Source organism: Anas platyrhynchos, chromosome 4 (genome assembly GCF_047663525.1).
Source record: "Anas platyrhynchos isolate ZD024472 breed Pekin duck chromosome 4, IASCAAS_PekinDuck_T2T, whole genome shotgun sequence".
Taxonomy (NCBI): Eukaryota; Metazoa; Chordata; class Aves; order Anseriformes; family Anatidae; genus Anas; species Anas platyrhynchos.
The window spans coordinates 44,157,153-44,182,568 of record NC_092590.1 but is presented as its reverse complement, the minus strand read 5'-3'; the positions used below and the strand labels follow the sequence as shown (position 1 = coordinate 44,182,568).

The window sequence follows — 25,416 nt, the reverse complement described above, 5'->3', positions numbered from 1 at the left end:
AGATAGAGAACTAGCACTGAAGCACTCCTAGCTACCATCCTGTGCGAGAAAGCTTTTCTTCATTTGTTGGTATGTCTCCACTCTTCCGTCTAAAACACATTTTTGTGGTTAGTTTTACTAACATGCCCAGCATTTCAGCAGCGTTAGACACTTAGTAGATACTTAATAGAGTAATAATGTGCAAACAGAAGTATGGACATCAATGCTAAGTTAAACAAGGATGTGCCCTAAACAGAAACCAGCACTTTCATGAATTATATCCAGTAACTGAATAGCTAAAATGCCTGACTGGATTGTTCTGCCTGTACAAGAACCTGCTAGCGTAACCTACTAACTGTTGAAATGGCTTCAGTTCTGTTATTTCTTCTTCTGTGATAAAACTTATATTTCAAGTGTGGACATGCAAGAAAGAAATGAATCTGCCTTCTAGGACACATGATTTACAAGCGATTCAATGGTGTATTTTTGTTTCATTTACATCAATATAAAACTCATTCAGTCAAACAGCAATAAAAATGCAGTAGTTCCGGGAATTTCTTAGTTTACAATTCAGAATAGACGGATGGAAATTTGTTACTGTAGGCTTATCACAGGTGAAAACTGCAAGCAGAATTACAGATGTAAGCCATAAAGCTGTGAGGCACAAACTTAATGGTGTCACAGGTACGGATTTAGCAAAGGAGACAGTGAAGTTTCCGCAAGATGTTGAGTGATACACATGTATTGATCTCCAGCGTCCTGGTCCTGTAGATGACATGAGACACAGTCCTCTTACTGCATGTTATACTTTTACCTAGAATGCTTCTCCTTATTTACAATCAGTTCACTTTTTTCTAACGTAACAGCGTTGGCATAGGTTTATTCTTTTAACTAGCACTTACCTGAGTAAGTCTTCCAAGTTCTCCAAAAGATGGGACTTGAAAAATAATACCCCAAGAGCTAGGAACAATATTAACAGCAATAAATATTTCACATCCCAGACTTCTTCCCCTTACTTTGTATTCTATCATATTCCAGCTCTGCTTAGCAGCTTCTACATAAAGTCTGACAGCACATTTGGTATTGTACATGCTTTATTAAAATGGTACTCGTATTTACAATATCTGCAGAAACAATCCCTCCCAAGTCTTGCATTCAGACAGACACGCACACATACACACGCGCGCACGCCCCTTCACTCTACAGGGGTGTGAAGGCTATGCTCCCAAAAGTTAGGCAGCTTCTGGAAGAGGAGGAAGGGTGACTTTTTTTTTTTTAATTACTTAAAAAGAAGCATGGGAGTATGCATTTGGCCATCACAATGCTAATTTAAGTATATGTAGTATTAACATATGGCAGTAACACTGAGTATTCCTCTTTTACATTCTATACACAGAATGACATCAAGGTTTTCCAGTCAACAGAACTTTCTAACTTCAGTCTCAATGCTGCTTGTAGTGACTATGAAACCACGATTTGGGGCTTTCCCTTAAAACAATTCAAGTCTATGTAAGCGAAATAAGGCACAATTAATATTCGATTTGATTTAGACAATGGGAAAAAGGAAGGTGGGGAGGGCAGGCTTCAGATAATAGTTGTTGCAGAGGAAACAGTTTTACCCAATCCTTTTGAGAAAAGGATGAATTTACCCCCATCCAGATCTACATGGACTTCTCGTAGAGAACTGAAGTATTCTGCCAGGGCTACTAACGCCCACATACAAAACAAAATTGGAAATTCACATTTTCACACCAGTTTCAGTAGTCTAACCTACTGATACTGATGTACATGAATACATCTTTCTTTAATGCTGAAGGAGAAGACACACATGAAACAAGTTTCAAATCTTTCACTGAGCTTGAAGACTCGCGTCTTTAGAGAGCTTGTAATATATGCTATTTGAAAAGGCTTCAGCTTACTGATAAAAAGGAATAGCGTTGTTGCCTTTAAATCCCTGGCCCCTCTTCACTAACGAAGCCTCACCAGACATTACAAATAAACTGCAACAAAACGGTTGGCAGCACAAATAATGTCTAGTATTCAAATCTTCATTTGTGAGTATATTATTTTCCTTGTACAAAACCTGTTGAATGTTTTTCGCAGCAGATGAACTGTACCCAAAGATGCAGGACATTCTGTGATGGGGAATAAGAGGTTGCAGTTCCGAAGGCCCCTGACTTTGGTTGTTTACAAAGTTCATTCCTGTTTAGTGTGATCCTTGGTATCTTCCTCATCTGTGTATTCTGATGGTTCTTCCCCTGGTTTTAGGAGTCTACCTACGTAGTCGTATTTTTCTGAAAGAGATTTATGATTCCATTACAATCAAATACAGCTAGTTAGCCTGCACTGCTGCAAACGCACTTCTTCCCATACATGCTAAGGTTCTGAGCCTGAATCCCTGAAACTGATGGCAATTTATCAGCAAGCTCAGCTCTTAAAACAATCTTGATACCACTGCTGTTCACCACTTCTGCTCACAGTACTTTGTTTTAGTTCTCCCACAGCTCATCAGCCCAGGTTTATCGCACAGTGGCTGAAAACGCCGCTACTAAATCCAGCACAAATTCCCTCAGCTTGTTTTGATTTCAATTAATGTGAAAAATTGTTTCCCCTCCCTCCAGAGACATCCTTTCATATTCCTCAGAAATTATTTCAAGACAAACTTGTTCAATCCTTCATGCCAAAACAGCTCTTAGTCTTAATCATAATTCAATGGAAGCCAAATCCAACAATGTGAGAGCAGGAATTCATTGGCTAAGCTACACTGAGATTCAAGAGTGAAACTCTATATTCTGCATAGCTGAGAACACCTTTCCTTGTACAAAGCTAGCAGGCTGAAAAAGCTATAGCAGGATACAGTAGAATCCTCCCTAATTCCTGAAATTCCTGGTCATTTCCTAAGAAAGCTACACTACATTATCAATGTTGCTATCAACATCCCTTTAAAAGATGCCCCAAGCCCAAATCAGTTATTTTTATTAAAAGCATTTCCTTAAGCTAAAGACGTTCTCATTTGAGAAGTTACCTTTAAATTGCATTTCCCACTCTCTTACACTTTCCATCTGTACAGCATTTAAGTCCGATAGGTCATCATATTCATCTCTGAGTGCATCTTTATCTAGACAGAAAGTTGCTAGTCCCCTGGAGGCATCTCTGCCAGCAAATATTCCGTATGGACCCTCTGGAAACAAAAAGACAAAACCAATACCTTCAAGTTTTTGTTTATGGTGTCTGATCTCAATTCATTACAGTCTGCTGAAGCGGTGCATCAAAAGTCCCACAGTTTTGCAGTGACAGGAACAGCAGCAGTTTCAACACCATGGCTGTTCAACGTTCAACAACACTGCAATTCAAACTTAAGTGCCACTCGGAGATAAAGTCTGCTGAGAGAAGCAGAATTGGGAAAAGAGCTTTGGAGGGGTATCTGGAAAAATCCCTGACACTCGGCACAAGTCAGGTGATGCAAATTCCAAAGAGACTGGAGGCTGGAATTCAGAAGAAAGCTACTTCTATTAAGCAAAACAGAATATTTAAAAGTCACGCATGAACAGAACCAAATTATATAGACATCTTAGTTTGATTAGTACTGTAAATGGATTTCTATCATCTCACTTCACTTATAGAACCACCGTAACTTGACAGACAGCTCATCTTCTGACACGTTTCTAACGCCTGTGGAAATCACACTGCAAGTGGTTCTCCTCGTTTATTTTGGGCAGCAGATCACCCATATACCTGTCCGGTATCGTTCCTGAAGACTGCACAGATCTTCATGTTAAGAATGTAAAGCAAGTACTTCCCTTGTGTTTTTTTGACTGACACAAAACAGAACAAAGACACTGATAAAATACTGAGATTTTCAAAGCTGAGATCATCAAAGAAATGGTACGGTAGCGGGATGATTTGTAAACCAATAGCTTCAGGATGAGGTTGGTAACAGTCTTCCCCAAACTCAAATTAAAGAACTCCAACCATACCATTTAGTTTTTCTGAACCTAAAACTGAATACCTTGATTCATCTCAATTAAACATACAGAAGAAGAACAAAAATCCAAGACTTTAAAATTTTGGCTAACAGTGGATAAGCAGCAGAGAAATGCCCAAGGCATTACAAAGAGTGGTCGCTATTTGAAAACAAATAGGCCAGGACCCTTCTCTGGCTCACCTCTTGGAGACAACAGTGGCCATCAGCCTGAAGAAAAGGCAGCACTAATGGTAAGCACAAACACAAGCAAGTGGAAATGCGCTGTCCCTCACCCCTACTGCTGTAATGACTAACAGCACCCCTGTGCTTGTCCTTTAGGATACTTAGCTCCAAGAATGGCATCCGCAGTAGCCACCTCTGCGATCAGGGACTGTATCTGTGCTATTTTAGAAAAAGTCTTGAAAAACGGGATTCAGAAATTGAAATCAAACCTATACCAAGACATTTAATTTATTCCTTTAGCATGCTAGTCACTTCTCGTAAACCAGGTAAGAGGTAATAATGGCCACCACCTGCAACGTAACAGAGCTCTTCAAGTCCTGCTTTACTCCAAAACAGCCGCCATTCAGCTCACCCAGCTGTTGATGTTCTGAACGAAGAACACAGGACCACAAAGTTATAAACTGCTTTTGCAAAGATCACACACAATCCGTAAATCCTCGAGTAATTACAACTTGCTATGTAACCTCCCTGCCAACAGTATTTTGTCCCAGATTTTTCCTTTCCCTGAACTGTTTAAACCAAAGCTTCCATAAACTCTGCTGGCTATTCGAGTAACCCGTTCTCAAAATTCTGGCTAACCAGCGTTAGAGCAGGACACTGCCCCTTCCCTTCAGCTCTGCATTTAGTGGTTCATGGAGCTTTACAGCCACTGCTGAAAGGCCACCTCCTGATCCACCAGCTTGATTCCAAGTGTTTCTGTTAAAGAGAGAATTACTTTATATTGATCAGCACCAAACCCTGAACACCCTGACATCTCAGTAACACACTTAGCTGAAAGCATGAATGCCTTTAGAGCATCTCAGTTTCCTTTAAGATTGACGGATCCAAAATTTCTGCAAATGTAAGGTAGTGTTATTATACCAAAACTTTTTTTTTTTTCCCTGTTCAAGAACAGATACTAAATGTTCTGGCATGTTTACTACAGAAGTATTCAGGAGCCACAGAGAAACCACCAAGCCAGGTCCAAGTGTTCAGCAGAATGCTGACTGATAAAAACAAGCCTTCAGACCTCAACAGCATCTCAAATTCCAGCTCTGCAAACCTAACTTAAAGATGTGTCGCATTCTTTTATCCCTTACTAAAAAAGCAACTATTGAATTCTAATTATTTAAAAAATAAAGGAGTATGAGCCCAGCTTTACTTCAAAGAGCTGCCAAAGCAGAAGTTCAGACATCTCGATATGAGCAATCTACTTCAAAATTTAAAGCTTCCTTTCAGATACTTCTACACGGAGATTAAACAGAGCATTTTGTATTAACATAGAATATACAGGCCTGTTTTTTGCTGTAAGCCTTTGTCTGTTATTCACTTTTACATGAATGGTCTTAAATTGTGCAATGGTCTTAGAAAGGTGTTTTGCACACCAGATTTCTAGAGAGAATCACTCAGGAAGGTGCAAGCATGGAGAACTCGGGGGGAGAAAAAAAAAACCTGCCTCGTGAGCATTATTCCATGTCAGACATTAATGTGATCCTTACAGTCCTCCCACTGAGTTCTTTCATGACCAGATGCAATTCTCTCTGCAACTCCTACCTATAGTCAGTCCTTCTTTTGTTTCCTTTTGTCTGCCTGTCTATTTAGACTAGCTCCTATTCTAAATAATTGATTGCATCGCTGATACACGTACTGAAGAGATTGTAAGAAGAGATGCTAGTAGCATAGGTATGTACACTAAACCAATTTTTCAAGACTGTCATAAAATTTCAACCATTTTCCTTCCCTATATCCCCAGAGTAGCTACTTCCTAGTCCAATTCTTTAACCAATTCTCCTCCCACACCTAGTTGGCATCTCACAGCTACAAAAGGAAGTCATGCAAGGATCAAAAATCATTAAAACATCTCCTACACATTCCTCAGCTACACACAGCTCTGAGCCTCACACCAAGGAAAAGCCTATTCCTTGAAGAACGCTTTTCTTCCCGTCCCTGCTTTCACACATGGAAACACTGCTACATAGCCTTTATTTTAGCATAAGCTCAGCTCTGAAATCAAACCGTTATCGAGACTATGCATTTGCCTACATTATCTCCACATCTGTCACACCACATTTGCACACTGCCTGTTTCCCTGTGTAAAGTCCTCGTTTACCTTACAACCCTACCTTGCATAAAGCATGCCCTTTTTTAAGCCAGGGCAGGTGCAAAATGTTGCTCCCCACTGCCTGCTTCCACCCCCAGCAAGTGCAGATTCTCACTTCCTTTCAGGATCCAATTAAAAGTCTGGACTTCTTGATGAATTTGTTCCAGCCTGACATTCATCTTTACTCACAAATGAACTGAGTAGGCTTCAGACTTGGCAGAATCAAACTCTCTTCAGCCAAGGAAAATACCTCTCCAATTCCTGCACTCAGGAGCAGGATTTCAGCACCTCCTAGCCTGGTGTCAGTTTCTAAATGATGATTTAATTTCTCTTTGCTTACCTATGTCAAAGAGCAGCAGACACAGACAAATAAATTTAACATTAGAACACCGTATTTAAAAAAAATCTGAGAGAGAGATGAAGCTATCCATGCTGTAGTTTTTATTTGCAAGCGCTGTTTCCAGTCACTTGGTCCAAAACACACCAAGCTGAATCTTGGAACAGCACGTGCTTGAATTTTCAGATGATTTGACCACAAATTCCCCCTAAACCTATGCTGGAGCTCCGATTTTCAGTAGATATTCTCGGTGTACCAGCAGGGCTGTCTGACCCCATCAGCTGCATACCAGTCTCGCAGAAGATCCTGGACTACTGCTCCAAGACCAGGCGTGGAGGCGAGCACTGCTCACCAGGCTCTGGTTGCTCCAGCTCCGTGCAGGGACCTGCACTGCCAACAGCTGCACGTGGGCTCGGTATCTAACGAGGCGATACCGTAATCTACGCAGCGGCACTCGTTCTCACCAGACTGATGCAAGCTCTCCAAAGGAGCCACGCAGGCTAACAAGGTTCAGTTGTAAAGCAGCTTCCATTTCTGGGAGCAGCCTCCACGCTGTCCCCAGCCATGCAGACCCCTGCAGCTGCTCTTTGCACCCATGTGTGCCACACAGACACTGGCAGCACAGCCCGGCTTCGTCTGCAGCTTGGAAATTCACAGGCAGCTTTTAAACTGCAAACAAGAATAAGGACAATTCTCTCTTTTAATATAAGTGAAGGGAACAAAGAGAGAAAGACCAGGAATTTATTGACAGCTGCACTATTTTACCACCTGGTCTACCTTTTCCAGTCAAAATCAATGCAAAATTTCCATTACACGTTTAAAATTTTCTGTCTGAATCCTGAGATGTTAGTTGAGCGTTGCTTCTCTTATGAGGGAATGAAAAAGCTACAAATTATACAAAGCCATTTTGAGATGCAGCTTAAAAGCAGCAGCTTTCTTGTAAGATATATCATTGGAATTCAGGGTGACATTTTCAACTTTACTGCTCCAGATTCACATGAAAGGAAAGATTTGGATCAACCTCAAGTTACAACTTGCATGGAAAGTAAGTGTTCTTAGGAGGATGATCCACGAAGTCTACATGCTAAAACAGGAACTGTTTAGAAAACGGATTTAGGGCCTAAATCTGACTTGTTGGGCACAGGGCTAGAGGGCCTCTAGTCTTGCTTCTCTCTCTCCTGCCTGCTTTCCCTTTACCTCCGTGAGGTAAGCGTAAGAACCACCGACCCAATCTGAACTGAAGAGGCAGACAGAAAGCATTGCGAGGAGTTCAGCTGTCAGCGGCTCCTGGCAGGCAGCTCCACACTGGAGGAGGACGCAGATCACCCCGCATCGCCTTAGCGGGAAGTGCTCTGCCTGCTGCTTCGTTCCTCAGTAAGGCGAGCGATGCTGGCCACGTTTCTGACTGCATGCAGGAGAGATGCCCTGCTTCGTACGGGATTGCACGCCTACAAGTCATTGACAACGGTGGGACGATCACGCCCCAATAAATCACACCTCCAGCATACCTGCCCGGCTCCCAGACCTTGGGTGGCTAGAGCCTGAACGATTTAATAGGAAATAGGGATTTATCCAAACAGGCAGCATTACCAAACTTCCATCAAACACACAACTGTTCCGATTTTATGATTCCTTAAGTATTGATATTATTATTAATATTCAGCCTATTAAGGGGTGAGGGAGGGAGTACACAGACACCAAGCAGGAGCAGGGGAGGGCAGAGAGATGCATCTTCCTGCACAAAACCACTACCTCATCTCCTGCTCTCAGGAACGGCTCTGAACTTTTTTAGTTTTACTTCTCCTGGTAGTAATTTTTCAGAAACACTGCATTTTTGAAGAGTTGAGTCTTGGGGCAAGGCGCACCTCCCTTACAGACACGGAGGAGCTGGCAAGCATCAAAATAAACCACAGAAGACCCACACCTTACAGGAAGCACTTCCCCCCCCCCCCCCCAGTCTTATCCTCTATACTTATCTGTAAGCCCTTGGCCTGTTGTGTTCTTAAGATAAAGCCACCCTTAACAGAGCTCTCCAGACACAGCACACGTGTCCCTCCTGCAGCATTTCATGTTGCCGTACCACGCTCTTGGAAAGGAAGTATTCAAAAGCATCAGCACCAACCAGGAGGGTAACTTTTAAATAAAGCCACAATTAAGCTTATAGCACTGAATTCCAAAGGAAGTCTGGCAGCCTCGGGTTATTTTTATACAAACGATGGAGGAAATGGCAATGTTTACTACAGTTCTTCTCAAAGTCTTTAGTATCAGAAATTGTAGTGCTTAATTGCATTTGCAATATGAAACAAAGCTAATTTTCCCCTAACAAAAAGTGAGCTATGATGGAGATATTTGTGGAAGGAAACACTACTACTACCTAATATATTCTTCTTGGAAAACAAACGGGAAGCAGACACCTATGTGACACTTTGAAAGACAGAAGTGGGTGAGAAATGAATTCACGGTGACAATGTGGGGATGGAAAATCAGGATTTTTTTTTTAATTGTGAAAAACTAAGACCCAAGAAGTGCTGTGGAGCAGTTGCGTACACTGGATCAGATATAATCCTGCTGTCATGTTCTAAAGCCTGTAGTTTTCATAACTGCACAGAGCATTTGGTAAGTTTATCTAACTAAACCTGTTTATAGCATTATACTAGCACACCAATTTAAACACTAATACTAAGATTTGTTAAGAGTGCTTTATCTCTTACTATCCCCTTCTATTGACCAGTAAGCTAACAGGAATCTTAATGTAAACAATTGTGAAATCTAATGTTATCATAGCTGAAACAGTAAAAGCTATGTCTCATGACAGGGATGTAAAGCCAACACAGCACGCAGGAAAGGTGTCGACCACTAACTCTAAGACATGAGACGTGATCACGGATGGGGAAATCACTCCCCAACAGTTCCTCTGACGTTCCGGTTCCATGATATTTTTAACAGTGAGCCATTAACAGTTTGCTTTATTGCTTTCAGAGCTTGCAGATGATAAAGGGAAAGGTAATTAATTAAGATTAATAACCAAGCATTCTAGAACACTTACTCATCTGGGCACAAACCAAAGTGATATTGAATACAACTAAAAGTAAAGTGTTGAAGCAAAGAGTATGCTTGCAGGACAGAGGACTATCCTGAGAAGCAGCATTTAGGAAAAGAGGTGCATAAGTGAGGTTTTTAAAGAGTTCAGTGTAAGCTGATTGATTCTTGGAGGTACAGACCAGACAGCTGAACACATGCCACAACCTTCCTGCTCTCACCTGAAATGCATTAGACATACCAAAGACTAATTACCGCTGGGATAAACTGTGGAAGTCTTAAAAGAGAAAACAAAAGGAAAAAAAGTTTGAAACATGTTTTGATTAAATGCTCAAGAAACTGAAATTTTCAATCCTATTTGAAAAGATGACTTGAACAGTCTGTCCATTTCTGTTTTAAATCTTAACCATAGGTATTTAGTGGGCTCCTCAGTGAAATAGACCAAAGCATGACACGACTCAATGGATGAAAACTTAAAATAGCAGAGCTTCTATTAAAATCAAAGCTTGGTGGGACCTTTAATAGAATTTCAACTGTAGGACAGAGATCTGGACTGTAGGACAATTCTGTGCACTATTAGCCTTACACTAGAGGCAAAAAATACGAAACAGGTTTGCATCCAAACTGTAGTGAAGAAGAAAGAACAGACCTTAACTTCTAGACATCAGAAGGCTTCTGAGACAGCCGTGTTACTCAGCAGTCACCCAGCAGTCAAGCAGTACCTGCGGTTCGATAGCAAGCCCTCAGCCAATGCTACTTGCAGCTCTCAAAGCTGAGGCTGTTTCGCATCAGTACCTCAACAAAGCATGAGCAGCACAGTCCCAGCCTGCGCTGTCAGCAAAGCCAGCGTCCTCAACCATTTCTTCTTTTAAAGATCATTTAGCCCTTGCATGGTCAGTATGCGTTGCACTTCTCTTGCTATACTCCAGCATTTTATGAGGCATAAAATTACCAAGAGAACTTCCATGGATGTCTGGCTACTCTGACAGAAGTCCTTCTGGAAAGGCGTAGTGCTAGAAGCTGAAGAAGACTTCTCCACTCAACTCTTCTCAGATCTTTGAAGGCCAGCAACCACCCACTTGCTGTTTTTTTTTTTTTTGATCTCCTTTTCAACCAGAAGATATTTGCAAGAGAATACCTCCTGACATGCATCCACACAGGTAAACCACGTCAGCACGATTCAAAAATCAACATGTTTGGTAGAAAACAGAGCTGATGCACAGGTTGAGCATCACCATCCTCGCACGCAGGGTCCCACCTAGCTGAGAAAGTTGATGTCAGTTCTGTTACAAAAGGCCACCCTTCACTACAGGGTTAAAACCCAAACAAACATATTTGCTCCTCTCCACGAAAAGCTGGATGCACTGCTGTAGGGAAACCAGCTGCTGCCACTTATCAAAAAAGCCGACTGACATCCTAGAAGAGAAAGCTTTAGCTTTCTCACAGTAACAGGCCTCCAGAGGTTGAGGATGTGAACCAGTGACAGCATCTGCAGTGAAATGGCCAGAACTCATGTTTGATATTCAAGAGTGTACTGGGTCTGGCAGTGAATGCTTAGACTATGGCTCAATATCCTTTCATGGGGTACGTTATGAAGAAATCTGTCAACTGGCTGTTGTTTTAACCTTCGTATGCATACGTAACATACGTTTCATTAACATATGTATTACCTGCATTTTACACCAGCACACAGGTCTCAATCTAAAAATCCCTGAAGCAAGGGAGACGAAAGAACTAGTCCGACGAAGGGTACGAAAGCTGCAGCATACCAGGCTGTATTCTCTCTGCTTTCCTGGTCAACAGACATAAACAAGGCACGGCCAGGTGGTTCAGCCTCCAGCGTTAACTTTTTCAGTACCAGTCGGGACAACATTTTGACTCAGTTATGGCACCTTCAGCCCGCGCGACTGGCAGCAGAGCCGGTACCACAAACTCAGAGGGGAGCAGCAGTGCACGAGCCTCAACGTGCTGTCACTGCTCCTCACTTCCCTGGTAAGGACCAAAGATTTGTTATGGTTTGTATGTGGCTTTCTTTTAACAACCTAAGGTTTAAAAAAAAAAAAAAAAAGGCAAGAAAATGACTTAATGAACTATTTCCTGGGGAAAAAAGGCACGGTACCCTCTCCCTCCTGCCCCCGCCGTACAAAGCGCCGTGTCACACCTCCCGCACGCCCCGCTCGCACCGCGTTTTCCGAGGCCCCGCGGCTCCAGCAGGACACCGAGCGGCGGCCGCCTCACCAGCAGCACCGCGGGCACAGCGCGGCGGCCTCGGGCGGGGGCAGGGCCGGCCGCGAGGCTCCCCACAGCCGCCCCGCGCCCCTGCCCGCCCCGAGGCGCCCCCTCGCCCCCCTCCCTGCGGCCCCGGCCCCGGCCCCGCGCTCACCGGGCCCGTAGAACTTGCTGCCTTTGGTCACGTCGAAGACCTTGCCGTTAACGGCCAGGAGGATGCGGGGGTCGCGGGCGCCGTCGAAGTGGCGCAGCTGCTGCAGGGAGAAGTCCCGCCGCTTCATCCGCGGCAGCGCGGCGGCCTGGCTGGGCTGCCCGCCGGCCCCCGGCCCGCTCCGCCTGGCCCAGCGGGCGTACAGCCGGTAGGCCGCCAGCAGCGCCAGCGCCAGCAGCCCCACGTTCAGCAGCATCGCGCCGCCGCCGCCCGCGCCCCCCTCCCCTCCTCCTCCTCCGCCGCCGCCACCGCCGCTGCTGCCCTCGGTGCCGGACCGCCCCTCGCCGCCGGCCGCCATCACCGCCAGGACAGCGCCCGCCGCGCCACGCCCCCCCCGCCGCGCCACGCCCCGCCCCCGCCGCCGCCGCGCCACGCCCCCCTCGGTGGGCCGAGCGCCGCTACCGCGCCTGCGCGGGGGCGGCCCCCGAGCCGTTTGTCCCCCCCCCTCCCGTCCCGCCATGCGCGCGCGCACGGCCAGGTGGCGGGGGGGGGCTCGCGCCGCCCAACCGTCATAACGGGCGGCCAACGGGCGCCGCGCGTGAGGAGCCCGTGTGAGGGGGGGCATGGCGCAGAGTGTGGCACTCTCGCTCCTCGTCTTGTCTGCGTGCTCCCGAGCTAAACAGCCGCCCTCGTGGCGTTAATTTGTTACATAAATGTGTAATCGGGCTTCGGGGCTGGAGTGTGAGGCAGGGAGTACTTTGGACCTGCTAAACTTTGGTACTCCACGCAGCAGCCTGGTGTGGAAGCATCCCTTCGTAATAGCAACCTTGAGACCAAATCACAGTTTCGTCAATAAATCGCTCTTTAATAACTCAGTCACAAACGTTGGAGAACTCGAACCTTTTCACAAATGGGTAAACAGTGCAAGAGACTCACCCCAGCAGAAAATAACCCTAATCATACTTAGCATTTACATGCAGCTCTCCATCTCCAACACCTTCTGTGAGTAGGTGTTTAATCTTCTGCCCTCTGAGCCAGTTTAGTAATAACTGCCTCTGCAAGGAAACAGGATGAAGTTCTCACCGGTTAAAAACCTGCAATTAAAGTACTACTATTCTTCCTCCTAACCCAAGTAGGCTATAGTTAATATATGTATAATTAAACTCTAATAAGAAAGTCATTTTATCTCAACAAGTCACAGCTTGATTGAGATTAATAACAGTTTTGCTTTTTTCTTTTTAATCAAAGAATTGTAAAAATGTTGGGATTGTCTGGGCACAGCCATGGCGCAGGTCAGCAAAAGATCAGGTGGTACTTTTAACTACAGTTTCCTTCCTTCATGACTTCAAATTAGAACTTCCACAACATTTTACTATGTTCTAATTTCATCTGCATTTTAAAGATGGGTTTACCAAACAAAAGCAAGTGGTAACGAATGTGAAGTACCTTTAACCACCTTCCTACTGAACTACTGTCTCCACAGTCATACTGACTGGCATGCATCTCTTTGAAAGCACGTGGTTTTCCACTGCACCACGGTGATGCTCTGCTGTTCTGGAAAAAAAATCCGTCAGAAGTCAGCATGGAGGCCAGAGGCAATTCATCCTCATTTTTTTGGGCTGCCCACTTAGAGATTGTGTTGCTACCAGGGCTTGACTAGAATATGTCAACTCCTCTGAGCCTTGGAGTGGGTGCAGCAAAATGGCGGCTGTTGCTAATCCCCACATGAGAGCTGGAAACCAAGAGGTGTTCCAGGAACCCTCTCTAAGGAAATGAAAGGCCAAATTTAAAAGAAGTTTGCTTGAAGCGATTTAAACACTGGGAAATAACCAAATGCATTAGAAGTAATGCAATACAAATACTAAATATCCTGAGTGAACATTTCCAAACCCAACAGAAAGAAAACACTGAAAACGTGTAGGTGCTGAAGTGCAGACGCACTAGCTGGTTGCCCTGCTGTCAGTGATAGACCTCAAGACCTCACATAAGTCCAGATACGAAGTGCTGAGGAATTTGAGGTCCTAGCTCACCTGCAAGCACCTTCAGTGCCAGAACAGCACCGTAACAAGACAGAGGCACTCAGGATCTGCTAACACAAATATGACAGGTAAACACCTTCCTGTCTTCCTTTATTTTTTGCCTGTGTTTGGTTTGCCAGGACAAAAAGCCTCTTGCTATGAAGTGTAAAAATTACATTCTATAAACCTCAGAAAGAGCTTAGTGAGCCCTGGAAAGATGTACGTGAAAGAATATTACCAAGTTTCTAATTGCATATGTTACTGCTCAGTAGCTTTTGTTGTTCCTGAGTGATTATTTATTTATTTCTTCTAACAAATTTCGAGGAATACCTAGAAAAGGAATACTTTACACTGTACTCATGTGCTACCTCATCTATTATTACCCATTTTTCCTCTAGTTCTTGGAGTTCTTATCTCTAGTTCTCCTATAATAGTAGAAGATTCTATAATAATAACAGTAATTTTATAATAACAGAATGTAATAGCCATTATTTCCATAGCAGGTTCTCTACCATATCTGACATGACTTGTTTCAGCAACAAGAGTAGAATAGTAGTGTCTTTTAAAGGTACCTGCATGCTGGTGCTAGACCTTTATTTTTTTTCCTTCATTAGTATACATTTGCTTCTTCAAAATAGGGCCTTCTGTGTTACAATGTGTTAAATATACTATGGTTTACTGTTGTGTCTTTGTCCTCAGTTTCACTACTTCTCTTGAAGAATCTGGTAAATAAATCATCTGCTACCTACTTTTTTGCTGCACATCTGAAATAATTCCACAATATTTCTTCATAGGGAAGCAGGCAGGACTTCTGCCTTTTCCACTAGGAGGTGAATGCCTCAACTCAGAGCTGTGTTCATCAGCTTTTCTTTTCAAACACTGGTTATTACATTCTCTGGAAAGAAGACAGAACTCAGTCAAAAGCACAACGAGACCAGAATTTTACAAACAGAAACTGAACTCTGATATAAGCTGGTATCATTGCTAAAGTTTATTTTACTGATTTTGAAGCTGAAGAAGTATGTCTTACCACCCTAAGCAAGCTACATGCAAGACAGGTTAGGAGGTGAACTGTGCATGAAGGAATACGCAGATGTCTCAGTAAATTTGGAATAACACAGCGATCAATCAGCTCTATTGATTTTGGATATTTTTAAACCTAGGTTAATGTATGGGATGCACTGATGATTTTGTTTTAAGCTGATGCAGTATGGAAATGCTTATTGTTGTGGTCCATCTGCTTACGTTCCTTTATTTCATATTTATTGTGCTACATGTAAACCTATCTATAATTTCTAAATATTGTGTAACAGGGGCTCTTAATGAAGTGATACTGAACCTGTATGACTTATTCAGAGATTGCTTTCAAAAATTTGAAAGTACAATACCGACAGCCTTATAGTGAAATTTGTATCAACACATACATTTTGTTTACAAAAGGCTACTGTTATGTCTTAGTCTTTGTAAATGGTGTGATGCCTGAAGTGCTTGGTAATGATATTGCAGAAACAGATTATGTTAATCGAACAAAACAGTTTGATTTTGTTCATTTGTTATGAACTTACTCTGTCTAATTACGTACCTCACAGAAAAGTCTCTCAGACCAGGGCTGGCAGAAGGCTGTGAACGCTGGCGTAGCACTGGCTGTGCCTCACCACAGGGCCTGAGGTGGATTTGCTGAACCCAGAGCTCAGCTCAGCTGGGGAGCTGAGAGCTGCCTTCCTTCAAAGACGAGTCTCTAAAGTAACCCTGACTCACAGCTCTTGGTCTCACAGTGGCTCTGGTACATATTGTTCAAAATCTGGTCAAGTAAGTTACAGATATGAGAGAGACATTTTCAAAAAACATATGCCAGTGACTTTGCAAATGCAGGTTTTTAACAGGACAACTAATTTGGGATATTTCCAACTGTATGCTGTTGTTTTTTTTAATGGTAACTTCAGAACTGAATAATTAGGCTGAAGTGAAACAGCAGTGCAGGTACACAGGTAGGTCTTTGTGCATCGCTGTACGGGAGCAAGAAGATAGATTTTCAATATAAATGGGGCATACTCCTACACTAAGTAACTACGTTTTCACACTTGTCTATTGATGGTATGGGAGAGATACTAAATGCTCAGGCCTATTGTATAACCTCACAGTATTGTGGAATATATCTACAGAAAATGGGGACACTGCATAAGACCTGCAGAAGACCTCCTCTTCAGGAGGTCTCCATAAAGGAGCACAGGACAAAAAAAGGCCGGTTACACAGACAGAAGAGCATAGCAAGGAGACTGGGGACAAGACCTGTCTGGAGGGTTGGGAAGTAGACTGTTTTCCAGTACCTTGTAGCTCCTCTCACAGCTGCAGTGGCTCCTGCTTAGATGATGAAATAGATAATGAAACAGTATATATGTAAAGGCAGAAAATCGGTTGAACTGCATAGTGCAACTGCAAATAATTGAGGCATTCCTTTCTCCCAGCTCAGCTCTCACCCATGCAGGTGTGACCTTTAGCACACTGGGCAGAATTGTGCCTTGTGTATTTTACTAGAACACTGGCAAACCAAGCACTTAGGTAACCAGGTTATATTTATCTGTACAATCACGGAGTTTAAATCCTGTGAAGTCAATGAGAGCACTGCCACTGGCTTCACAAACTTAGTAATACTGGTAACTGTGATTTGGGTTTAAAGAGCTTTTTCTGTTGTTGTTTTGTTCATGTTTGTTTTGGTTTTGTTTGTAGTTGTTTTCCCTCATGGAAAGCACCACTAACATGGATACTTTTCATCTAGTTTTAACACTGAGTGATTTAGCCAACTTTCAGTTAATTTTTGCATTCTAACTCTGTCTTGGGAGTATCTTTGCAAAAGATACTCCTGTGTTTATGTTTACATTTTGTTCTGTAGCATGGTATAGTATCACATTAAAGATTCTTGTGATAATTTCCTTGGTTCACCACAGTCATCTGCTAGGTTTTGTGCAGGTGCCTATCTCAGCTGCTGTGTGCTCTGTAAGCATTAGTGTTGATGCACAGTGCTGCTAGCTGTGAGCTCAAGATCACAAACATCAGTAGGCCACTGTGGGCATTCCTTCTGGTCTCCATTCTCTTTTATCTCTTTGTCCTGCTTACCTGTGTTTCCATCTCTGGTCCATTAAGTCTTTGGGACACTTCTATTCTACTGAGTCTTTAATCTCTAATTTATTTATGGACTATTCTAGGCTATGGTTCAGGCAGGCAGCTAATGAACGCTGGTTTTGTCCAGCCAATGAATTACTGCAGATGTCCAGTAGCTGACCAGAGAAGCACAGGTGCATTTGATAGGTAGTGGTAGGAAGTAGACTACATGCCCCAGTTTTGACCACAGTGGAGTAAATATGCACAGTTCAGATTCAGTTTCAAGGCAGCTGGCTCAGTGCAGCATTTACAAAACCATGTTACAAGGCTAAAGTAAAAGCAAATAGCTACATTTAAAGGCAGATCTTATCAATCAGAGGTCTGTCAGTGCCTGTGTGTTGCATACTTCCTCAGGGCACCTGGCCGGGATCAGAGCTATGAATACTCTGTCCCCCATTTCCACTTTTTTCTAATAGGATGCCTGCTATACAGAGGGGCTCTTGGGGCAATTAAAGTGCCTCAGTTTTCCAGTGAGCCTGAACAATCATTTCAGAAAGTAGTCCACTAGTTGCCCTAGGAAATTGTAGCAATGAATTTATGGGTGTTTCTTCAGGATAAAAGTGGAGGAACCAGAGTTTCAAGCCAGCATACATTTTTTGTTTTCCATATCTGTTAGTTACAGTCTTGGTTTTCCTGGAGAGATCAGCTTCTGTCAAGGGTAAAAACCATTTAAGCAGCTTATGCAGGAGTTTGTTGCCCTCTTCCATCTGAAAGTCCACATCATTATTGAGGAGGAATATATAATTGAGTGTAAATGTGTCATAGTAGTGACTTAATGACTTAAAGCATGGTTATATGGACACAGGACTTTCAGTTATTTCATGACATTTGATGCCTTTTCTGTTGTGTGTTGTCATAATCTGTAGAGCTGCATCATTTGCACTCGATGGGAAGCTGAAGTAAAGTCTAGTCATAACTTAGACTACCTGTAATAGGACCTCTTCATTGGACAAAATGTTTCAAGGTTAAAAGTCACAAAAAGTCAGTCTGTCCTACCAGGTCTTGTTTGTTTGTCTGTTTTTTTGATGGAAACCGTGCACACACGGGCAAGCATTCATAGTGAGGAGTAAATCGCTGAAGTCCTCTGTGGCAAAGTCCACGTTTTTCAGTTTCTGCCCTCTTTTTCTCTTTTTGATTGAGGAAAGGGGAGAAGGGTGCAGAATACAGACAGATTATGGTTATCAGGTAACAGCAATTGTATTAGCAGCTCACCAGTAGCAGTTGCCCTTCTCCTAATAAATAATACTTAAAATTTATTATGCAGTCAGAATTTTGGTTGATCTGTTTAGTTAATAATGTGAACTTTCAGGGTCATTTCTGTTATGAACACTTTCATTTGCTGATATGCAGTATTATCACCAGGACCTACAAAATCTCCTCTCCATTGGCTGAAGAAATTTCTCTACTGGAATAAGATACTATCTCGTTGCTCAGAAAGACAGTGTAGTTATTGTGTTAAAATTTGTAAATTGGGGCCTTTATCACAAACAAGCTAGGCAACGATTTTTATTTGCATTGTGAATGAATGTATAATTAATGAATTCCCCTTCTTTCATTCTGCAGGTACTCTGAATATGGAAGAGCCGTTTCGGAGACTGAGCAAGGCCGTTGCTACAGCCAGCAAACAAGTGTGTTTCATTCCCACTGACATTGCTGTGGAGATGCAAGAGGAACACCAAATCCTCAGACTTATTGCAGGTACTACGGGAACGAGGAATAAGAACCTGACATGAGGAGGGTATTGAATAGTTTCCAGAATCAAAAGTTCATATGCATATACAGATTCTGTAAAGACTAATGAGGAGGTCACAGAGCAATAGCATTTTTAGTGTAGCACGAACACATTAAAATTGTGACAGAGCATTTATAGACTTCATTTTCACAGATTTCACTTCAGGTTTCATTTGTACTAGGCATGCAAAGATGCACAAGATGTTTGAAAAATGTCTTTTGCTAGCTGACAGAAGGTTTGATGCCATTGCTTTTAAACATTTCTTTTTATGTTGCTAATATTAATGAAGTTGTTTATTTATTTAGATGTTGGTTGTCCACTTAGTCATAAGGAACTGGCAGTTAGGCTAGAACATTTTAGTGAAATATAGTGCTGTGTCCCTTTCTCACAGATGAGCACACACTAAAAGCTGCTGGTTGTTACTGGACATGTCTGCCAAGCTAGGTAGCACTACTAGGGAGAGGGAGGTCAAGTGGGAAGGATCTGAGGTCCTTAAAGCTCCCTCTCCTGCTAAATACACAACTAGCCTCAATACATTCCTGGAAAATGTTTAGACGCTATAGTAACATGTAAGATAGAATACCTTGCAAGTCCTTCATTAATGAAACATTTTGAAAGTGAGTATATAATACTAACAAATCAAAGTATCAGCCTTTGACCTGCGTTTTACACTCTCCTAGCAGAGGCGTGTATGACTGAATAAAACACAAGACACTGGAAAAGCAGGCTTAGTGTGCCTGCATCCATATTTTCGCTCTTTGCCTCCTTACCTTCTTTTAATTTTGAATAATGACCTGGACTAGGCTGAAACTAAACTGGAAATACATCTTCCAAAGAATCAATATAGTATTATGATTAAAAAGTCATTTTGTTAGAGTTGGAAGCCCGGGGTGGGGATTGGGGGAGCATTAAATGGAACCAAACTCTAGCGAGTAAGAAAGAGAAAATTTGTCTTTAATGTAAGTAGGGGTTTGGAAACTTCCTGTTAACATCTTCTGCAGTTTTGCAGAAGTATTTTTTAGAGACTAAACTTTTCCTCCAGTGTTAACAGCAACCATGTACTCTAGTAATTTGGGTTGAAAAGGGATTGAGTTATGCAGACAGTGTGAGGTGTGCATGAAACTTCAGGCACAACATAAAACTCGCCCAGGACTATCTCCAATAGAAATTCAGAGTAGCTTTTTTTTTTTTTTTTTTTTTTTTCTGTTCCAGTGCTGTTAGTGACTGCGAAGAGGTGGAAGAGGTGAAAAATAACACAAAAATGTCCACATTGCACATGAGTGTATCTGAGTTGTCCAGTTATACTGCCACATCTTTTTTTGCTGAAGGGTGTTACAGCATTTTTTGCCTTAAGTAAAATCATCTCTGTTTAGACCATGAAGGTCCAAAATCATGCATGCCAGTGTTACGAAAGAAGCATTCATGCTGTGTGGAGATCATGTTTGTCCCTATTTGAAGAACCATTACATTACAGTAGGCTCACTCCACACCAGTATTTGATAGGGGGATTTCAAACAAATCTGTACTCTTTATTCATGCTCATAATAAAGTAATTAAAAACTAATTCATACACAGAGAAAATGAAGCAGTATAAGTCTGCATTTCTGCATTAAATAATACCAAATCTGTGCATGCCGGATTTCCTGGCAGTAAAAATTTGATCTGTGTTGGCATGTGCACATGACTACATTTTTATCGAATCAGCCAGAGCATATGTTACAGTGTTTATGCAGATTTTATGTCAGCTTTCTGTCAGCTGGGTAGGATATATTGTTCCTGATCCAGCTTAAAGGTAGAGTAGTGTAAACAGACAATATCTCATCTGATGTGAACTCTCCTGGGACAAAATTATTTCATCAAGGTATTTACTATCTCACAGGATGATTGCCTACCACCCTAACATGCTGTAAACCCTACAAAGTCCTTAGACAGATCTTTTTCAAGTCTGAGCATGCCAATATCTGATTAGCTTTAAATAGACCGACATTTTTTTCCTCAGAGGGAAAGAAGGGAAGAGTCACAAATTCAAACTATATTTTACACCTTAGATAAAGAAATGGTTTAGAGTATGATTTATATAGAAATTCCAAGTGTACTCATATATAAATGTAAATAATGAGATGGGAAAAATTGAGTCGTAATGATAATTAGTAACATAATTCTTGAAATTACAGGTTTAGGTTCAGGCCCATATTGTGAAAGAGAAAAGATTTGATTTTGTGCATCCCTCTATATTTCTTCTTTTAAATATGCAGCTGCATATTTATATATCATATTATGTCATATTATGTATCTCTGGCATTTCATGTTGAAGATTAATTGTCTGGATGGTATTTACTGGAAATGAAGATAGTAAACAAGAATATTATACTGTGAACCAGATATTTTTGAGAGTTCTGAAGTCTAAGGGCCAAACTCATTAATGGGTGTATACAGGTGTTACTGACGTTGATATAAATTTTGCTGAGGTTGTTCAAGGTTCTGTTGGAATTCTGTTAATTGTCATTTAGTACCATTAGAATTTATGAATTTACTTCTGTCACTGCAGTATTGTCTATCTTTGGCTATAGACTGTAACTGACTGCAATTCAGCATTCAATTACAGTACTAACATAGTTTAAACAACCTTGGCTACTCATTTTTGCACCTGCACTTCAGTCTTTACTGGGTTAGCACTGCAGTTTTGGGGGGTGTGTAGTGGACCAGCCCATGGAACAGATTTAGCTGAAGAGTAACAGGGATTATGAAAACTGGCACTGCCTCTGACTTTTTTTTTTTTTTCTCCAAACTATATAGTTTATGGAAAAAAATGGAGCTGGGAATTTATAGCAGACCTGGCAAGAATGAATGGTGGTGTGGGATAAACTGAAGGGATTGTTCCTGGTGAACTCAAGGTAAGATCATACCTGTACCTCCATTTCAGAGAGTAAATTGAAGTAGAAAAAGATATTGTAAGGTTGATGCAGTTATATGAATACAGATACACTTCTGTAATGCACAGCATGTACTATGGGTTGTAAGGTGTTGTTGTTCTGATATAACTACATCTATAACAATTGTGCTGGTATAACAGTGTTAATAAAAAATATTCTAACTGACAGAGTTATGCCAATAACACTTTCACAGGTACAAGACCCCTGAGATTGGAGTCATCAATAAACAGCATACCTGCCTTATGTAAACATCTCCCTCCAACCCCCCACCCCAATTTAACAATAATTCCTATAATGCAGATCTTATTTAAGAGTTTGTAGAACTGTAGTTCTGCTAAGATCCCACTTTGGGAGAATCCAGAAGTTCTTCTTTAGAAATTAAGGGGCCATTCCATTTCTCCTGATATGTTTCAGTGAACTTTGCAAAACCATTCTTGACAGAGCTGAAACATCTTACAGCATTCTTCTACTACTATTTCTGTTATCACTACCACCTCTTAAAAGCTTATATTTGTTCTCAGAATGGGACCAGATTGTACTGAGAGATTGGTATTTTCCGTACAGTTTCCTGTGGAGGAATAGCATAGACTCTTGGCAGCATACCACTATTCAATTCTTACAAAGCACTCACATCATGTACTCCAGACACAGGCTTGGGCTCATGACCATTCAGATGTAATCTGTACTACTGGTGCTATTTTAACTGCAATCACATTGCATTATATGCAAGTATGAAATGTATAAGAGAAGAGAAGGTAACTTAAAACGTGCTGTGGGGTTGAATTTTGCATAAAGTGATGCTTTGTTAAAGCTCATCAATAGAAAGAGAAAGTTGATGAAATACATGAAGTTCTGATGTACATAGCTATTTGCTGCATATATGGTACTTAATCCATAACATGATTTTTGTATTTGATTTTAACCTGCGAGAGAAGCAACAGCCATACTGTATGATAACAGTGTACTTGGGACTCAATGGGCCCAGCTACTCAGCAGCAGACCCATTCCTGCTCTCCTCTGTAGAGATCTTTTCCTGGGTAGGCTGTTTTGGATGCTTAAAGATTTAGGAGAAACCACAAATCCTGAAGCAAAGAAACTACTGAAAAATACTGAGTACGCTCAGTCCAGATGCTACAAGGAGCTTCTGATCTCCTTGAATGATAGGGCTTGTTAATTTATTGTGCTTTCAGCAGGATTCAAACCGAATTGGATATTTTAAATAGGCATCGACAATTTTCTCTTCCATTTTGGGCAGCAGACAATGTGTAAGAGGATAGTAAGCACAGCATCACTGAGAAATGCCTGTATAATCATGTCTCCAAGAGATCTTTGGTACACAGAAACTTGATCCCTCAGACGTGGACATAGCCTTGTATTTTTCCCTCTTCCTGCGTATCTTCCTTCCTCCCAGTGTCCCTACTGCCAGCCAGTTTTATGTCAGTGACGTGTTCTGGCTGTAAGCTGCACCACAGAAGAGTCTGTTAAGAACCATTGCCCTTAGCATAGTGCCACTCCAGTGACCTAATCAGTTTCTCTGTGCTTCCATGCCTATCATACCAGCCTCCAGAGAGCATGCCCTATCATCAAAATGTGTCTGAGTAAGAGCATCTTGATCACAAACAAAATAATTAATTATACAGTAATATTTATAAAACTTTAGTAATGTATTTTTTATCTGTCAAAAACCTTACTAAAGATTTTTTTTAGATATAAATCTCTTCTAAAATAAGTTATATTGCACCAGTAAGGCAAAACACACAGAAATGTTTTACACAACATGATTTATAATTATATGTAATTATTATGATTGTTATGCTGTTAACTCCCAGTGTACTTAAATCTCATTGCAAAGCAATGATAAATGGCACACCTAACTTAGGATTTGCCCATAGATGATAAGGAAAAAAATGCCACCAAAACAAAAAATGCTTGGAAAGGTTCTAATATGGCAAGGCAAAGGCACCTTCTGATTTCTCAAATAGGTCTGTACACCTTCCAGAAAATTAATATAATAATGCTTTTGTAAATATGTATTTAATTTTATTATTATTATGTTGGCAACATAAATCAAGACCTTATCCATATCCCAAGGCTTTAGCCGTGTAAATGATTCTTGAATTACACTTAGTTATGGCTTTGTCTTCCCTATCTCAGGCTTCACATTGCCTCTGTACTATTACAAACAATATTAAAAAAAGAGTGAGAACAGTTCCAGTGTGGAAAACAAGCCCCCATTACTGCCCTGCCCCAACCATCAGCAGTATCTGAGCAACACTTTTTAAGCATATGAAATGAGGTGGGAAAAGACATAGGATCTCCACAGTCTGAAAAGAGACTCAAACCCCCAAATCAATACCTTCTTCTTTGCTACTATAAAACCTGAAATTTAACAGTAACTCTTCACCTTTCAGGTTTTGCTTCTAGGCACTGAATACCTCAGAAACACCTGTATTATCGTATTATCTAATGCTTAGATGGCAAACTTATGAGGGGTTATGTATAACAAAAAGGGAGGTTTTTGCTGACTTCATGACATGATAGTTTGGGAAATGGGGTAAGTAACAAAAAGATATGCTGATGGTTTGCTATGACTACTATTTGGGATTAATCCTGAGCATTACCTTTACTCAGTTTAAACCACATTTTGCCCTCAGAACTTTGTCAGAGTCATGCACATTGTGCTCCTTGGCCACAGAATTAGAATAATTTAGTTTGAATGGTTCCTGGAGGCCACCTCAGGTCCAACCTCAGTTCAGAACAGGTTAAGTTGAGATCAGGTTGGTCATGGCCTTGTCCTGCCAAGTTCTGAATACCTCCAAGGATGGAGAGTCAGTAGGCCCTTGGACAACTAGCTCTACTATTAGGCTGCCTTGTTATGTTTTTTGTTTGTTTGTTTGTTTGTTTGTTTTACACAAGATCTCTCCTGCAGTATGTCTATCCTAGTATTTGATCTATGAGCATAACCACTGTAGGAAGTAATTTTGTCTCTTCTTTCAGTCTCAAGAGTCTGAGGTAAGGGGAGCACAAATGGCAGGAAATTACAAGTGAGGACACCAGAGTTATTTACTAGTGAGTTTGTTGTAGCTCTTAACAACCCGGGTGAATTTTGTGCAGTGCTTTGGATATGGTCTTCATTTAGCTGCCACCGAATTGAGATGGGAAGTCTCTTTTGCTGCTGGTAGTCAGAAAGACTGAGGTTTGCATGTATATGTCAGTGGAACCCAAATTTGCCAAGTTTTAGTTTTCCCTTAAGCTGGGGATTTGCAGTTGGGTGCTAGGAACACTCAGATGTTAATCCAGTTCCTGCACTACTCCCAGAAGGGCAGGCAAATTCCCTCACAAAGACTGGGGAAGGATTGCTGGTGCCTCAGCTACTTGCAGTATGTGGAGTCATGGGCCATGGCTCTGGAACTGCACAACACACGTGAGTACACTGTGCCAAGGCAGATACAGTAAAAGTATTGTTCCATGCGCACTTCTCCCAGCAGCAGCCTGTTTTAAGGCGTTCCCAGGACCCACCTCAACTGCCAGCTGCTTGTTCCTGACACCCTT

The 25,416-nt window shown here is 41.8% G+C and overlaps 1 protein-coding gene and 1 long non-coding RNA gene across 2 annotated transcripts in view; one reads left to right on the top strand and one right to left on the bottom strand.

Moving 5' to 3' along the window:
• Nucleotides 1-1,055: 1,055 nt before the first annotated feature.
• On the bottom strand, nucleotides 1,056-12,411 carry PGRMC2 (progesterone receptor membrane component 2). The gene is made up of 3 exons (XM_038178760.2): nucleotides 12,026-12,411; nucleotides 3,005-3,160; nucleotides 1,056-2,273 (listed from the first exon to the last, which is right to left on the bottom strand). Exons 1-3 carry the CDS (start codon nucleotides 12,378-12,380, stop codon nucleotides 2,176-2,178), a joined length of 609 nt encoding a protein of 202 aa, XP_038034688.1. The 5' UTR covers nucleotides 12,381-12,411; the 3' UTR covers nucleotides 1,056-2,175.
• A 122-nt stretch (nucleotides 12,412-12,533) lies between these two features.
• LOC106015756 (uncharacterized) overlaps nucleotides 12,534-25,416 on the top strand; it is a 36,841-nt gene continuing 23,958 nt past the window's right edge. The window contains exons 1-3 of the long non-coding RNA XR_011809125.1: nucleotides 12,534-14,129; nucleotides 18,763-18,897; nucleotides 21,728-21,825. This is a non-coding gene — a long non-coding RNA (uncharacterized lncRNA). The remainder of the gene's footprint in view (nucleotides 14,130-18,762; nucleotides 18,898-21,727; nucleotides 21,826-25,416) is intronic.